General features: G+C 34.8%; 1 protein-coding gene across 3 annotated transcripts in view; it reads right to left on the bottom strand.

Moving 5' to 3' along the window:
* The window catches only part of ADGRG2 (adhesion G protein-coupled receptor G2), a 63,795-nt gene that overhangs the window by 12,857 nt on the left and 33,006 nt on the right, over positions 1-17,932 (bottom strand). For all 3 annotated transcript variants that reach the window (XM_075521551.1, XM_075521544.1, XM_075521561.1), the window contains 16 exons: positions 16,660-16,692; positions 15,692-15,733; positions 13,767-13,814; positions 12,447-12,514; positions 10,755-10,828; positions 9,618-9,657; positions 9,453-9,487; positions 7,965-8,047; positions 7,230-7,290; positions 5,932-6,692; positions 4,929-5,127; positions 4,433-4,589; positions 2,198-2,347; positions 1,852-1,974; positions 658-703; positions 449-552 (listed from right to left, as the gene is read on the bottom strand). In XM_075521551.1, coding sequence (XP_075377666.1) covers positions 449-552; positions 658-703; positions 1,852-1,974; positions 2,198-2,347; positions 4,433-4,589; positions 4,929-5,127; positions 5,932-6,692; positions 7,230-7,290; positions 7,965-8,047; positions 9,453-9,487; positions 9,618-9,657; positions 10,755-10,828; positions 12,447-12,514; positions 13,767-13,814; positions 15,692-15,733; positions 16,660-16,692 — 2,024 coding nt within the window. The remainder of the gene's footprint in view (positions 1-448; positions 553-657; positions 704-1,851; positions 1,975-2,197; positions 2,348-4,432; positions 4,590-4,928; positions 5,128-5,931; positions 6,693-7,229; positions 7,291-7,964; positions 8,048-9,452; positions 9,488-9,617; positions 9,658-10,754; positions 10,829-12,446; positions 12,515-13,766; positions 13,815-15,691; positions 15,734-16,659; positions 16,693-17,932) is intronic.

The following is a 17,932-nucleotide window of genomic DNA, read 5'->3' as shown; positions in this document are numbered from 1 at the left end:
TATAAAAGGTTAACTGAAAAACAGAAAAGCCAGTCTAGTCCTGTGAGGAGCAGGGAGTTGGACTCAATGATCCTTATGGGTCCCTTCCAACTTGAGACATCCTATGATTCTAATTGTGAAATCCCATTTGATTAAAAGCCCGTTTTAAATTTGATTTATCCTAATTTTTATTTCCTACAATATAAACAACTGCCTAAATGTAAAAGCTGCAGCTGAATAAGCACTTAAGGACTTTTTTACTTCAATGGAACTCATGGGCCCCCATTCAAGAAGCAGCTTAAGCATGTGACTAATTTTATGGCTATGTGTACTAACACTGAAGTGAACAGAACCTGAGTAGTATTTCACAGGTGGTATGTGCTTACTGAATCCTCATTTGCTTAAAATAACACATGCTTACATGTCTTCTTGAATTATGGTAAGATTGCATAACTTTTTAAATAATTACCATCAAAACTGCAAAGCTTGTGAGATGGTTGCATGAACAGACTGTTTCATTTACTCTACTTTCTTTAACTATGCAACCTTCATATGACCAGCCTCCATGTCCACCTGTTAAATAAAACAGATTTGTTATTCATAAAAGCCTTTATTTACATTAACATGAGTTAACATAGCTAAAACAGCATGATATCTTGGGTAATATCAACTACTTACCATTTTTATTAAAGTCCCAAAAAACACATCTAACGGTTGAATTATCCTGTTTGGGAGGTTAAAAAAAAAAAAAAAAGTTTTACTAAACTATGAGTTTATGATCAAGTAATTAATGAACTTTCTACAAAATGCAGGCAAGAATAAATACTGTATACAGCAAATATACCTGTTTTACATGAACACAAAATGAATGTAGGTGCATAGAATGGATTAATATTGCAATATGCATGTGAAAATATGCTGAACAAATTTGAAGTCACCATACAGGAGCTAGCTCTCATGCTTATGCTAAGATTCTGTTCCTGGTAGAACATTATAAATGCTGTTTCATTGTCTTTCCACACTATACAAATTCTTGGGATTTCTCATCCTTCCTGATTTTGTAAGTATCAAGAAAATGATCACACAGAAAAGGAAAAACTCTTTTTCATTTGCAAACATTTGATGACTTTATATTACTATGTTTACATATAGATTTCCCACACACACATAAAAATCCTAAAAATAGTAGCAGTAATACACTATACTGCTATGAATACTAATAATTCTACAGTTATATCTCAAAACTCAGTATTTTATCAATACAAGTAAAGACTACACTAAGCCAGCTCTAGAAAAAAGCTTCACATACATTAGTGGAATCCCTACATTTTTCAGTTTATAATATTTTAGTATTTTAAACTCTTTTAAGATATGGGATAGAAGATTTTAATCCTTGATGCTCATTTAAGAAAGAGATGCTGTATATGAGCCCTAATACTTCCAGATGACACTATCCTGTGTTCCAGTTGAAGGAACAACATTCCCCCTACAAAAAAAACTTATATTGCTTTCTGGCCATGCAGCACCTACAAATGTCATGATTGCAGCATCTCCGTAGCAACCCCCACTGTCAGGCTTTCATCTAAGAGTTTTTTATTCTTTGAAAAATAAAACAGAAGGGTCGGTAGGAAAGATAAAAACTGGATGGATAAGTGATAGAGCAAAATTACCTGAAACCATTTGAGAACAAAAATTTATACCAGTGATAAAAAAGCAAAGATGAGTGATTTTTAAAGTCCAGATAGAGATGAAATGTCCACACTAGTAAAGCAGAACCAATCAATCTGTATCCTTAGTACAGTATTTGTTCTACAACTTCTCCAATGGAGGCAATAAAATGGTACTTTAAGTCTTCCAAAATGTAAATCATACCTGATTAGGTTTGATATTCTGTAAAGTGACAGTAACATTTGCCTTTAAGTTGCTAATTGAGAGGTTAGCAACACTTGATGATATAACATTGCTGATTAAAGATGCATTCTTCAAGGACAGATCCTGGAATGACAAAAAAATAATCAGATTTTAAAATCTTAAAACAATAGTAGAGTACAGCACCCACAAGCTCAGTTATTATGCAGAGTGAGCACTGGACAAAAACAATTACTTTTTAAATCAGGAAGTTTTGAAACGTGTTTTGTGTGGAAAAAAGTCCATTCATATTTTATTTTGTTCTAGGCTTGAGTTTAAAACCCTTATGAACAGAGGATTAAAAAGATACCTGGAACACAGTGGTCTTTTTAAAGAAGTTGAATATAATTCTAGAAGCAAAGTCCAACTCTTCAGGGGGTAAATTTGTCAGCAGTGATGAAGGAAGTGTAATTGATCCGAGATTGTTTAAATCATGAATTGCATTAATGCCTAGAGAGATCTGAAAAATAAATGCAAGGATTATGCTTCATTTCAGTCACCAAAGAAAAATTAAATTATTACTTTTTTCAGTTTAGAACTTCGAAATACATGTCTGTGTAATCACTGTCAGGAACTCACTGCTGCTCTCTCATTCCTCTCCTGCTCCAATGAAATAGCATCTGCAGGCCTGAAAAGCATGCAACTCACTTCAGGTCTGCCTACCATTGAAAATACTCTGGCTTTACCCATTTGCTTACAGGGACAGAACACATTACTGTGGTGGACAATATTGATTTGAAAAAGGTGAAGAGCAACAACCTGGGTAGGTCTATGTAACTGTGTAGGGAGATCAATATTTCACAGCATGGAAGCCTGCAAAGGCAAAGAATTTTTTTACTGCATATGAAGTATGCCAGAATTCAGAAAAACTATAAATAGCCATTATTTGTCAATAGGTTTTTAAGTACAGTAGATTAAGCAGAACCTAAGAACACAAACCCTAACTTTATGATCATCTGGCAAAACTGACAAAAATAAACTGGATTAGCTACAATTCAGGTATCTCAACTGATCTAACATTATAAAAAAAAGATCTGAACTTTCACACAGTTTTCTGTGCTGTACTTATAGGACAGAGAACTTTGTTCAGTACAAAATCTCTAACATTTTCTTGTTGCACATTAGTCACATACAAATATCATAATCTCAGAGTTCCTGAGAGATGTGAAACATCAGCAGAGCTAAAGAAAGAAATTATCTGTGTATTCAAAGAATGGTTGTAATACGAATAACAGTGTGAACTCTCCACAGCACCCCATGAATATGGTTTAACTCTGCTGTTTAGACCAGTGGTCTCCAAACTTTTTTGATCATGCACCCCCTAAAAATTTTTTGAGCATGCACCCCAAAATATATCTATTTATAAGTTATATGCATGTACTACTGTACTAATATATTATGCACATTATGAAACATATACAAAACCAGAAATTTTAAAAAGATGAGATAAAGATTAAACATTATTTTTTAAAAAAATATATTTTCTATTTATTAATCATATAAAAAATATTTTCTTCCCACACCCCAATGGACTGTCGTGTGCACACCCTGGGGTCCTCACACCTCACTTTGGAGATCACTGGTTTAGACAGCCACCAAAGAAATCCTGAATCAATTCCACAAAAGCATTCCCATTGCTCTGATTTGAACTAGATGATACTTGTTGAAAATTCTCTGCATTTCATTGCCAGTGCCATGAGATTTCCAGAAAATCACTACTTAGCAAATATCCATTTTTCAGCACTACCACCTCCTAGTCACCTCACATTCATGCACCACGTGTTGCTAAGAAAAGAGAAAAGAACTCAAATCTAACATTTCATATCATTTTCAGTATCACAGAACAGTTCCAGTACTACCTATGGCTCATGCTAGATTAAGTTATTTCCTTCTCTGAGAGCATGGAATGTGCCAAAGTTTGTCCAGAACTTTCCATCTCTCCTTGCTTAAGCCTTCAAGGCTGGTGTTGTCCAAATTATTATTTCCTCAACCAGGAGGGAGGTTTTGAGTGAGACAAAGTGGATCCAAACTTTCTAAGGACTTCTTTCTTGGCAAGACCAACTAGTCACGAGTGACAAATGTATGAATGTCATTATCCAAGCAACATAATAGTTCTTTCCTGGAAGCCTCTGCAATTAATATCCTTTTAACAGATGAAGCCATCTGCCAACACTCCTTGACAAATTTCAGCACGGTCAGGGTGGGTGATTAAATGACTCATGATTCAGGGTTTTTGAGGCAAAGTTATTCCAGCAAGCACTCTGTCCATTCCGGTGTTCTGGCTGTACCCTCTCTAACAGCTTATTAGTCGAATGCCAGTTTGTGCTAAGTCTGTTGCTTATTTACACCATAATAGAAAATGAAAGGAAAAACTATGAAGGGCTTCAAAAACGAAGTATTTTTTCTCTGAAACTAATATGAACAAGAGATCCTGAAACTGTGACATAAACACAGAACAAACATGTTACATATAAATACAAAAACATAAATACTTAAAAATATATGTTTGAGAATTTGTAAGTATTTAGAATTATCAGTGTTTAACCTGGAGATCAGCTGAGTCCTGGACAGCAAAAGACATTGGGTTGGAGCGGATGCTATTGGTTTTGACAACTGCTAGAGCCAAGGAAGGGGAGGCAAAATCAGCAGACGTTGCTGAAAAGTTCAGTTTTAAGCCAATATAATCCACCAGTTTTATAATTCTGTTAAGAAAAAGAGATACTTAGTATTACCAAGCACATACACCCAAAATTCTCAGGCAAGTTGTGGTTATGGAGCCACAATCCAAGCATAGTGTAAAATACAGCTGACTCTGCTTACTTATTGTGGCATCAATGCAAAAAAATACACTGTTTTCCGTGGCATTTTATTATAGTAGAGCTGGTAACACTAGAATGATACTCCTTCCATTTTGTATAAGTACATTAAAGAACAAGAAATATTCTTTCGGATTATGATTATGAAAAAATGAAACTTGCTGCAGCCAATTTATCAAGACAGACAATACAACACACCTTTAATCTATTGCCAGAATGACCTACCTGTTAGAAATTCGGGGTGGTAATGGCTGAGAAGCAGTCAGGACTTTGCTAACCTCACTAACCATCCTTTCTACATCTTTTGGCTCTACTTTTCCAGCTGCTAAATCATTTTCTATTTTGGACACGATTTGCTCAGCTGTGGTGATATTAATGGTGGTATATACAGAAGTTGTGTATGTGGTAGCTGATAGTATCTTTCCTGTGACAAAAGAAAAGTTGTGCATTTATTTAAACATTGTGTTCAACAAATGAAGTAAGCTTTGAGAAGCAGAAAAATTAAGCAGTTCTCTTGACCAACAAACCTTATCACAACTTGTAAGGTCTCTCAACATGTTATGTGAGCCAGAATCCCTTTTTCTCTCTATCAGCTACTTTGCAGATAGCAATACTATAAATCTTATGAAAACATAAAGCAAGGTTTCAAATGGCCAGCATCAATTCAATTTTTTATTGATTACAAAGTTCCTCACATCAGACCATTAGTGATGTTAAATAATCTATTATTTTGGATTTTTAGACACTGGATGCCTGAAAGTAGAATAAAATCAAGATAAGATCAGCAATTTGAAAAGAAGCTTGTGAAGATGTGTACAATCTTCATAGGAAAATACATAGCCACTAAGAATATTCCTAATCAATAACAATATTTTAAGGAAGATCCAACATTGATTTGCAATATTTTAAATACCAGCTTAGTAAAAAAAATAGCTACCTGGCTCTCTGACTTAACATTTTCTGCCAAAGGTAACTGTTGGGAACTTAGCACAGTACCTATCGATCACAGTTACCAACCAATTTGTAGGGTGAGGTATCACTCATCATGGCCAAAGGCATCAGAATGTATTTTAAAATAAGTATACACCTCATGAGAGTTGTCTCCGGCTTTTCACAGTAATTGAAAGGTCACAGCTCAGATATATAATCTTGCTTAATAAAGTTTAAAAGCAAATTCAGTATATGGCATTCAAATTTAAAAAAAAATCATTTTACTTGTCATATTTACCTGTGTTCCCATTAGGCAGGCTACCATGGCCATCAGCAGTAGAATGAGGATGAGAAGCTGAGACAGAATGGTTGACAGGACTAACAGTAGGGGTCAAAGTTATTGTGAAAGGAGTAAGGGGAAGAATAGGTGCTGTAGTAACAGTTTTGTTACCAGAAATAGGTTGGGTTGAATCTGTAGCAGGATGAATTTGTGCAACAGATTTGGTGGTAGTCTCAAAGGGGGGAATTGCTATTGGAGGTTTGGGGGGAAGCTCAGAAGAGGGAACTGCAGAATGTTTAGTGAAACTTATAGATGGAGAAATTATTGTAATAGGCTTGCTAAGATATGCAGCATCAGATTTAATTGAGAAAGCAGCATTAGTGACAGATTTTGTTGCAGGTGTGGAAGTAGTGACAGATTTATTAGAAGCTATGGAAGGAAAAGTTGGCACGGTAGGTTGAGCAAGAGACTCAGAGGGGGAAAGTGTAGTGGTAACACTGGTGGAAGACAGAGAAGTTTCAGTAGTAGATGTGACAGAAGTTTCAGTAGTAGATGTGACAGAAGTTTCAGAGAGAGGATTTGTAGCGGGAGATGTGGAGAGAGTTCCAGAAAAAGAAATTTCTGTGAATGGTGGGATCAGTGGTCTAATTGTGGGGCTTTCTTTGGTAGAAAGCCTAGTGGGGGAAATAAAAGTATTAGATTTGGGGGAAGTCTTTTTAAGGAGAGAAGGAGAACGAGGGAGAGGAACCCATATGGAAAGAGGTGGCACTTGTATAATACTGTAAAAAAGCACAGAAATGCATGTTAAATTTAACATTGTTTATATTTTAAAGAAAACAAGCTATAATAGAGGAATATATATGAATGATATGGACGTACTACTAATAATGTATATTTTAAAATCAATCAGATTAGATGTTTCATGCTCTAGTAACAAATATGACTTTCATAACATTTTGAGGGTTCTTACATTCTATTTTGCTGTAGTTGTTAACTAGCAAGTCCATAAATACTGCTACTGCCTTTGCTGCCTATTCTGGAGGTGACCTGATGCTAAACACAAAAGCTATCTGCATCAGCAAAAAAAAAAAAAAGGGAGAAAAAAAAAAAGGAAGGGAAAAAAAAAGAAAGGGAAGGGAAGAGAAGGGAGGGGAGGGGAAGAAGGAGGAATGGGGAGGGAGCTATATAGGAAAATGCCTGTCAGCTTGTTCTTGTAGAGTCCTTCCTAGCTATTACACGGCAACATGGAAGTTGACTTTATTAATGCATTAGGAAATTTAAGAAATAAGCAAGTAAAATTTTGTATTTATACTTACTACATTTGTAATTCTTCAGCACTCAAAGAACAATACTTTAGTGATGAACAGCAGCACGGTTCTGAGATGACAAAGAAGCATTAACCTAGTTTATCCTGAAGCATAAAAATTGCTAATACTGTTAAGCAGGGTATTCAATTAAGTGTGTGTTATGTTTTTTAAACAATAGTGCATATTGCATAATTGATTTTGAGTTTTATTCTGAAATGACATTTGCAAAACAGATCTTGAACAGTCCGAATACTGCAATACCCCCAGATTTTTGCTAAATGCCTGACAAGTACAGATTTCTCTTTTTGTTGATGTAAACAAACCAAAATGCAAAGCTGTATCTTTTGAAAGAAAAGGACAAATGGTATGAGTCACCACTCCCTACTATCACATATCACTAAGAAAGCTTGGCTACTTCATAAACTTTTCAATTCAGATCGCCATTTCAGTAACACTTTTATGTTCTCAAGTAATTTTACACCTAATCCTTTCAAAGTCTGCTTTATTAATGTGGTCAGCAATTTTATACCAAAGTTTTTTTAAACATATTTCTATCTTCTCCCTCCTCACCCAAAAATCAGAAGGCTGCATTTTTGATGTATTTATATTGTTCAACAAAAAACTATTTTTATCTAAAAGTAAGTAACAATCTTTTCTTTTAGTTACTTGAAGGTCACCTGTAAAGATATGAAATTTAATTTGAAAGGGTAACTGTGATGAGACTGTGTTTCAAGTATAACTTACCAAGTTGGCTTTTTTCTGCTTTGTCTGTTAAACTGCTTATATTCTTTCCCTCAGCCAGCTTCATTATGAAATTGCAGTGTATACTATAATGAGAAGAAGGAGCTTTAGACTCAAGAAACAGATCTGCCTCATCTTTACAACACACATCAAATGCTAAGTGAAAGCACGTTAGCACAAATGCTAAGCGTGAAAGCACGTTTTTCCTAGGCTCTTTCAGATTTGGGGATATTTTTAATGCACATAAAACACTATGGCAGGCTGAAAAGAAGGGTAATACATCAGTTTGTGGCAGCTTATTTTCTCTTTTCTCTACAGACACTGTTGATTCTTAAATGGGGTCCTCCCTAATTAATGTTAGCCATTAAAATGTTGGTAATTTTGTGAAAATTATAACATAATCTCCACTGTTACTGTAAAGAAGCTCCAGAGAGGAACTAGCAAGTGTCCTAAGTGGCTGTGTCAGTGTATATGAAATCTCCATCACCTGGAGAAAGCCAGTGTTCTCTCTCTTGACTTTAGAGAGAACTTAAATGACCCACTTAAGCATGTAACTACACGTTTACAATTCTGGTTTGATGACGTGAAACCCTGCCTAAACTAGCAAACCTACAGTAAGAATTCTTCACGTTCAGCAAACTCAAAACACACAGGTGAATGAAAAGGCAACACATGAAAGATGAAGTGAAGCTTCTTTCCAGCTAACAAGTATAAAAAGAGTACCCTAACTACTGCCAGTATATGACATGAAAGTGCAATCTGACTTTCTGTCTATTACTGTTTGAGTGTTTTGGACTTTTCTTTCACCCTGACCCAGGAAGATAAACCCCAAATTCAAGTATTTGGGGAAACGAAGTCCCACATTTTGTTTTAGAATATAGTGTTTCCAAGCTGATCAGTTTAAAGGACTAGCAATTCAGTGGTGAGTAGCAATTAAATTGACAGACATTATCTATGTTTCCAGGTTTCCAGGATCACCCCTGTGCCTTACCATTCTGATACCCCATGGCTTCCCAACTCTGAACTAGTTACCTTCTCAGGCTTCCCCTGCCCTGAGGATGGCTGGTTTCCCAAGCTGAAGAACAGCAACCTGGGATGTCTGAAGCAATTCCCTCATAAAGATTGCATTGTATTCACAAGCTTTGGAAGTTTGGTGGTCCCAAATCCCATAGCATTAGTGGTTAAGTTGCTATGTGCCTCAGCTAGTACAAAGATGAAGAAGAAATATGGCAGGCAAGTCTGTGCTTCACCGGAAGATTAATGAAAAGCAATACAGTTTGGTTAAAAAAAAAAAAAAATCACTAATGCTAGGACAATAATGGGATCAGAACGTCTTTGTCAGTCTACATATATTTCTCCAGCCTGTTTCTCAAACTTAACTTCCTAGAAAGTTTGTTTTTTCTTCTGTTACATAGCCATTCATACTTGATATATCACAAGACAATATATGACCTTTTAAATATATAAGCATTTAGAAAATTAACAACAAACCTCTGGTTTTCTGCACTGCATTCCATAACAGAAGACTGTAATGACAAGTGAAAATAGAAAAAAATTGTTTTGTCAGGAAAAAACAGGACTGATACCTAGATAATGACATCGTCAGAAATAAGTTGAAAAAAAGTTTTCCAAACTAACAACAACTAGTAATCTTACCTCACTTACTGCTTGCAAGGTTTTGTTGAACTCTGAAATTCTTTAAAATAAAAAGTTACCATTATGGAGGATTTTTACTTATGTTTTTAAAGACAATTACAACAATATAATGAAAAGAACAAGCAATTACTGAGAAAAAAATTTTTTTCCAGTTGATCAGTGATTTTTTAAAATCATGCCAGTTCTAATATTGTACAACCACCTTTCAAAGGATTAAACATTTTAAAAGTTGCCTTTTATTAGTCACTCCACAAACTAAGTTTAAACCTCCATCATCACATATTTGAACATCAATCCACTTCTTTAAAAGTTATTTAAAAGAGCAAAAGATAAATCTTAATGTTGCCTTTTGGCAAGCAGTCATTTGGAACAGAATTCTAAATTTATACTCAAAGCCACAGAAATAGAATGCTTAAGAAATACGGATTTCTTCTACAAACAAGACCTGTTGGCCAATTACATATTTTTGATTTTCAGGGTAAGTTTTGGGAATAGCAGTAAATATTCACTCATTCAAACCTCTCCTTATAAAGGCTGCGAAAGAAGAAACTACACCAAAATAAAAATATAGATATGGCTCCATTATTATGTATAATAGCTCCATGTATTAAAAAACATGCAGCTATTAAAAGTTCTCTTAGCAATTGCCTAAGAGACAGGCCAAATCCCTGAAGATATAAAAACTATTTATTCATGAAGAGCAGCAGTCAGACTGGCATTCTCAACAATCCACAGCTCATGTCCTCAGGTATTTTATTTATTTTATTATTATTATTATTATTATTATTATTATTACGCTACTGCTAGTACTATTATTACTATTACTAACATCATCAGCATCTAAACAACAAGGCCTTTGGGCCTTGTTGAGCCCCAAGGAAGCTAAAGGACCTAAAAGCAAATCAGCAAGTGTACCATTTCTTAAAACAAACTCCAGTGGTACATAAAACAAAACTAAGACTATTCTAACCAATATGAACTTTATGTTAAAGAACAATTAACTTACAATTCCTGAAATTTTTAATTTATAAAGTGCAGGAGTAATGCAAAGTGAAGAGTCTGCTAACCACATGGAAAGTCTCACTTCATCTTTTTCAAATATAACAGAGTTTTCAATCCTTATTCAAAATTCCTTACCTCAGTTCTTGTGGGGTAGGTGCTGGAATTGCAATTAATTTTGTAACTTGATTGTTGATGGTTATGTTATTAATCTGTTAGAAACAAAGATTCCACCTCTAAGTAAAACCAGTAGTTTTTAGCCTTAAAAGAAACTTATGTTCATTTCACACATTTTAACAGGCTGAAATTCCAAAGATAAGAAGCACATTTTCTCATGAATACACTTCAAGAAATATTTACCATGACATTGCTGTCACAACTTATGGAAAGAATTGGCTCACTGAATAACAGGATCTGATTTGTGAAAGATATGGGCAAGAGGATAGTGACCTCACCATCTCTCGTGTTGGAAAAAGAGGAATTTGGCTTAGTTTGCAACAAAGACGGCTTAGACCACACACTGAACAAACGTTCTAACCGTTAAGTGCAGCACTGGGACAAAATCCATAATAGACATAAGTAATAGACAACATAGAAACATAGACAACATAGAAGTAAGAAGCCAAGAACTGAGATGAAAGACATGGTAGGAATGGTCTAAATATATATGATCTAGCCTTAGGGCCAGGGGATACACTAAGGTTTATCTAAAGGCCCTTTATAGATCTGCATCCTTATGTTCTCCTGGTTGCCACCACTACTGGTTATTTTTACATTTCATGCAAGCAGCAAGCACCATGATGAAAACATTATCTAACACATATGGTATTGACATTACCTAAGAAATATTCTGGTAAAAAGCAAAAGCGTTCCAAGAGACAGGAAACCTGTTTTTCTAATAGCTCTAGGCATAACATTAATACACTAGGACAGTTTCAGTAGGCATTATCACCATTGAAATGCAACAGAATGCAGAGGTGGCTTTTGCCAGGTGCCTACCCCTGCCCAAACTCAATGCTCCATGTGCACCTCTGCAGTAACTCTCTGCGTGACTTTGCTGACTGCTCTCATGCTTGCAGATCGACATGTGAAATCTCAGCCTGAGTGCAAACAAAGATGTGTAGGAGAAAGATACAAGCTCCTTTACAAGCTAAAGTCCTTATTTTTTTTTCTCCCTTCAGTTTTCCATCTATAATGACTAAACATTCTAATCCTTGTAGTATTATCTCGATACTGAATAATCTTTAGGGTTTTTGCTTTGCATGATATCATTCTCTCAAACCTCTGTTGTGTTGTGTAAGTGGACACACTCGTGCCACATAGGCCTATTGCAAAACTAATAACTGATTAACCACATGCCAAAACGCATAGAACGATACCCTATTTATGAGAATCTCAACATGAATTATTCCCAGGGTGCAATCCAACTTAATTTATGCCCACAGTGTTGCCATCTAATGATGCTTACCTTCTAAAGTAAAGTGCCTAAATTAATCTCCAAAGGAAGATCCTGTATGCCTAAATGTAGATTCTTGATTAGGCATTATTAAGATGTCTCTCCAGACTTCCCAGGGCTTCCCCCTCCTTTCAGTGGCTATATAGAGAATACAGGCCCTTACTGTAGGAAGTTTACTTAGCTGGAATTCTAATATTTAGTGAGTAGATCCATCCACTGCAAATACTAACTTGCACTGCAAACTGTATTTGAAATAAAATAAAACTATAAAAAATATAATAAGAATCATGTTAGGGTATCAGTAGTTTAAGTGTAGGCAAAGAAACTCATTTCAACCTTCCTTACAATAAAGTTTTAAAAGAGAGAACACTTACTATTTCTACATTTAGTGATGTGTTACTTTCCTCACTTGCCTGAAGTTTTACCTTGCCCACGTAGAACACTAAAACCAAAAGGCAAAAAAGTTAAGAAAATCAATGCTAAACCACATGATGTAAAATTATTTGAGAATTTAAAAATTCACTGTCTTGTGTTACAATAGAAGGGAAATAAGAACACTTACACTAGCTTTTCTGATCATTCACTAGTTTTGCAATTGTTCTTCCATCTCTTCACTTACTATTTCCACAAATGAATTAGTCCAATAGCTTTATTATTTTCTGTATATTTATTTTTGCTGGTTGTCTCTAAATTGCTTCTAGTTCTTTTTTTTTTTTTTTCCCAAAACAGAAAAAGTGCACTGCACATTACTATTAATACAGCTCCAACTCCCGCAACAAGAATAAAATGTGTGGGTAAAGGCAAAGTGATACTCTGAAAATTAGTCCCTTGGGGATTAAAGAACTTGCAGGATACCATAATGCAGAGCATCATTCAACAGTCCTTGAGAGCTGGTAGGCCCATTTTGGAGACAAAAAGGAACTTCTACAACACTTCTCTTCCTGCAGCCACACATTCAGTGCAGGTTATAAAGACCCATACAGGAACGCATACATGACATCACTCAAATCATCTAGCAGTTTCCTGTGTTAACCGGTAGGGAAACTTGGGGGGGGGGGGGGGGGGAGCAGGAGATACTTATTCTGCCTCTTTCTAATCTATAAAGTACTCAGCATATAGCTACTTGGCAGGAGTGACTTCATTTTGTCAAATATTTCTCACAGAAGCCATTTATCAAAGTGTTTTGGAAGGCAGCAACATGTATCAACAAAATCTTCTTTTACTACGTTTTTGTTAACACACATAAAGGGAACATCACTGCCCTTTCCATTTTCCTTTGTTTGTCTGTTCTGTAACATTACACTTTTAAAATACACACAGGCTTTTACAATAATTCTCCTAAACACTGTTTCAACTTCTATTCCTGATACAGAGTTAGGGTCAATATGGCAGATATTAGCGTCTACCATAGCATACTAGTTTCTTATTTTCTTGGGTTTGGAATTCTTATCTGCAACTGTGTATCCCATATAAGAAACCAAAGATAAAAAATACAATAGACTAAACATTACTTTTAAATACCCCCCCCCATTTTATATGAATTTTTTAGAAGTTATACAAAATCTCTCTAAATTTGCAAGAAAATTTATTACAGAGCTAGCTTTTACATAGCAATGAAAAGTTGCCTCATTACTCAGAATAGAAAATAGTTGGACATGTTTTTTGTAAGAAAAATGAAAAAGAAAACCACTAACCTGAAAAATTACAGACAGGTGTTCTGTTGCATAAAATGGTTTCTCCTGCTATAGGGGATTTTTTGGGAAAAAAAAATCTAGTGAGTAAAAATGTTGAACTTAAAACCCAGTACTGACAAACACACATATTTACAATCATTTCAATCTTATAAATGCAAAGGTCTTTACCTTTTAGAAATATTTCACATACTGTCTAGGCTTTACTTCTCCAGGGCACTTACCATGACATTTTCCAAGACTTCGTATTCGGAGTGAAACATGCTGTTTTTGATTAATTAATTTTGAATAATTTTCTGTAACAGTTTCCACAGAAGACCTACCTGCAAGTGGTCTCTATTTTTTTTTTTTAAATCCAAATAAAACAGAAATTAGCATGTCATAAATAAGCTCCTCAAATATCACAGTGTTCAATCACTAGGTAGCCTATTATCTGCTCCCAGGATCCTACTATGGCTACTTATGATAGCATGATACTAAAACTGTTCTACCTGATAGAATTCAAACTATGATGACAGCAAACGTGTGTACTTTCATCTAGTAGAACGCGTCTTTAGTTAGTGACAGCAAGCTTTTGGCTGCTCCCGTATTTTTAAGGCTACCTGCACTGCAAAGAAATAACACTGATCCCAAATTAAGGGTACTGTAAACAGATGGCTCTATTGTATAAAATCAAAATAAAGGACTGGAAAGATATTTGCATCTAAGACAAAACTCCTAAACTTGTTCATAAAAACAACGTGGCAGCACAACTTTCCTTACTTAAGCAGATAGATTGGCCTCCATTAACAGAAAAACAAATGCTATTTTCTCTGCTGTTATCATTAGCTAGTACCAAATGAGATGGGAATTTTTAATTTTTTTTACTTTTTCTGTGGTACAAACATTTGCCTGTTACAGTTTGATGCTTCCTCAATTTTATCACCATCAACAAACAGCCATCAGAGGGTACGGATTGTGAGCTGGTGGCAATATTCGAATTATTAGAAAAAATTATTTTTTCAGACAGCAATTTAGATTCAAATAAATTTGCCTTCCCTTTTGTGTTGGCAGTTGTCACTGAAATAGTTATGAAAATTATATCAGCACTTTTTTTTTAAACTCCTTAAAGAAATAAAATGTTCATAAATAACTGAATTTGTCAAAATTATTAACTACATAAAGAACAACACTTATAAAAACCCAACACAAAATTGAGGAGTGATACAAATGTAAAGTGTAACATCAGCCTCTTTTTCTTTACAGAGCACCCATTTGTGTGCCAGCTAGTCTTGCTTAGGATCTCTGCATGCCACCAAAATCCACAAAATAGATAAGCAGTGTGCAGGATAAAGGACTGATCAAAAATCACTAGTGCTTCCAGCCCCCAAAGATCATCAAATAACATAGCTGCAAATTTCCTGCAGGTCACATTCATACAGTCAAATTATACTAGCCAGTATGGCTCCAAGCCAGTTCTTCTACCACTTGCACGAATTCAGTGCAAATGCATTCTAATTGGTCTACCAGGCTCCTCCATAGGTAATAAAAAAATTAAATTCAGCCTAATCCTATAGACTGGACCTGCCCTGAGAACATCATGACTGGATTTGGACTGCTTCAATCTACTAAAAAGCATGAGGATTTTTTTTTTTTAAGTAAACATGGTCCCTGAGATTGTGTTTCTTACATCTTTGTGGTAGCCTGCTGCTCTGACTTACAAAATAACCAAACTCTCCTATATGCGGCCATCTAGGCAAGCATTGCAGAATTAGACCTTCTACCAGACTGGAGATCAATGCCAAGTAAGGCAGACTACTAATATGACACACCATAATACCAAGAAAAAAGATCCTATTAAAAATATTTGGGAGCAGACTTCCTGAACTCACACACACTTAAATTTTGAGGAGCATAAAAGAAGATCAGTGGTGATATATGAATCCTACCTGGTGTTATGGTGGAGTAATAATCAGTGATGTTAAGAGCTTCTGTTAAAAAAAAAAAGTTTTAAAATTAAGTTTTCACATTTTAACTTTAAAAGCCTATGAAATACATGTCACAAAAAAAAGTTTCCTAATTTCTACTTTAGACTCTGTCTTCCCAGAAGTGTAAACACATGAGCATTTATAAGGGAATTATGTTACTTTCAGCATGGGAAACGATAAAGCAGCATTCAGAGTGAGATCCATCCAATCAAATGTTTATGTCCCCATATGAGCCAGTTACTCTAGGTTCCCTATTATTCAGTGGAGAAAGCAGTGCTTTTAAGGTGTGATTCCCATTTAACCTATTCTACATGGGCACTTCAGCATAAGATGAATCATGTTCTAAAAATATGTCTTTCCATCAACTATGAAGAATAGCAGGATGCTATTATAGCTCATATACAGACACGTAGGAATCTGTACTGATATGGGGTGAACCTACTTCTTTTTTTCAAATGCAAACATCAGGAAAAAAAGGGGTAGCAAGTTCTTCTGATTTGAGTCTTTACTGATCCTATTTGGCAACTCATTGCAAGAACATATATCATGTAAGTGTCTTTAAGGAATGGGGTGTACATTTTAGTTCTGTAAAATACTTTAAATAGTATCAGAAAGTATAGAAAACATTCTATCTATAAATATGCCAAAAAACTACATACTTGCTAAAAATAAATATGCCCAGTTTGGGCTTTGGTAAGCAATGTAATATTTTGAATAAAAAAGGAAGGTTAACAGCTCAGTGTCAGTTAAATGAGCTTCAAAACCCTACCCATGCAGACTTAAAATACAGATTGGAGATAAATATAAATTTGAAGATCATGTAAGAAAATAATTTGCACTAAACAAATTGCAGTTACTAAAAGAAAAAGCAAACTTTCATGAATGCAACATCTCCTTTCAGACCTTACTCTCTTCATGCTAATTCTCACCTGCAGTTTGTGTAGTCTCCTCTGAAGTCATATCTGAAAGAAAAAATAATAAAAGTAAAAACAATAAAAATAAAATAAAAATCTAAAAAATCTTTAAAATCTTTAAAATCTAAATCTATCTAAATATAAATAAGAGAAACATTAATAAAATCTTGCCTGAAGGATTAATAGGATAGGTGATAAAAGTAACAATAGAGGATTCTGGGGAAAAAAAATAGAAAAGAAGTAAAAGCTGTATTAATATAATATTTTATTTCTACAAATTTTGGAGAAAAAAGATCAAGCATGCAAAACTTCAAAGAGGAACTGAATATTATTTATCTAAGTTCCATTTTAAGAACAACTGCAGTGCTTGTTAAGAATGTTCACATTATTTCAATATAAATATTTGGAAGAATGTTCACTTTATTTAAAAAATCTGAGTATCTGAATACAAACAGCTGGTAATTTAGTTCTGTCAGATAAGTTCCTTTTATCGGTTTCATTCTTTTAGAAGATGCAGATGAATTTGGCATTTCCAATAGCAATAACTGCTTAGCCCCAAGGACCTTTTGTTGCACAAACTCACAACACTCATGAGCAGAGATGGCACACTGGCTTTGGCAAACTGTCTCTCCAAAAAAGCTATTTTCCCAGTAACCATATATAAATAAAGTAGACTGAGGATGCAAATTTTTTTCAGCTACATCAAAAGGAAAAAAAAAGAAAATTACATTAAGACAATAGAAGAAAATTTAAAGATTGCTCAGGAAGGATATGCTTAGTAAGCATATTTTAGGTGTCAGCGCAGGAATACGAAGTGGTTAGAGGACCACTTTATATCACTCCAATATGACAACTTACTTTTTTAAAATCGGCCAGAGCAGCTTTATAACAGAAGAACATTATGCTTTCCAAACTTCTTTACTAAAAGCACCACTCTCATTAGTAGAAGCAATATCTTAAGTACAGTAAAGAAAAGTTGGTGGCTCTGCATGAAGATAGTTGCATATCAAGAAAAAGAAGCAGTCAACTTCATTACATGGAAAGGGAAAGGGAGCTTTTCCTTCTGATATATTTATTTCAACTAGACTAGCCATTTTGAGCCTTTTCAAAAGTGCCCTCTTAATTCCATACTCAGAGTAAAAGCTAAGCATATTTGGTTCTTAAGTAACAATCCTGAAGACAACTGATTCTCTAAGGCAACTAATGAGCAGCCAAAATATGAAGAATCAGAGTGAAAACTAAGTGCTGACTTCATCTGTATTATTTGGCTTGGTATAAACTACAACAA

Source organism: Mycteria americana, chromosome 1 (genome assembly GCF_035582795.1).
Source record: "Mycteria americana isolate JAX WOST 10 ecotype Jacksonville Zoo and Gardens chromosome 1, USCA_MyAme_1.0, whole genome shotgun sequence".
NCBI classification, from domain to species: domain Eukaryota; kingdom Metazoa; phylum Chordata; class Aves; order Ciconiiformes; family Ciconiidae; genus Mycteria; species Mycteria americana.
This window is presented reverse-complemented; position numbering and strand designations above follow the sequence as displayed.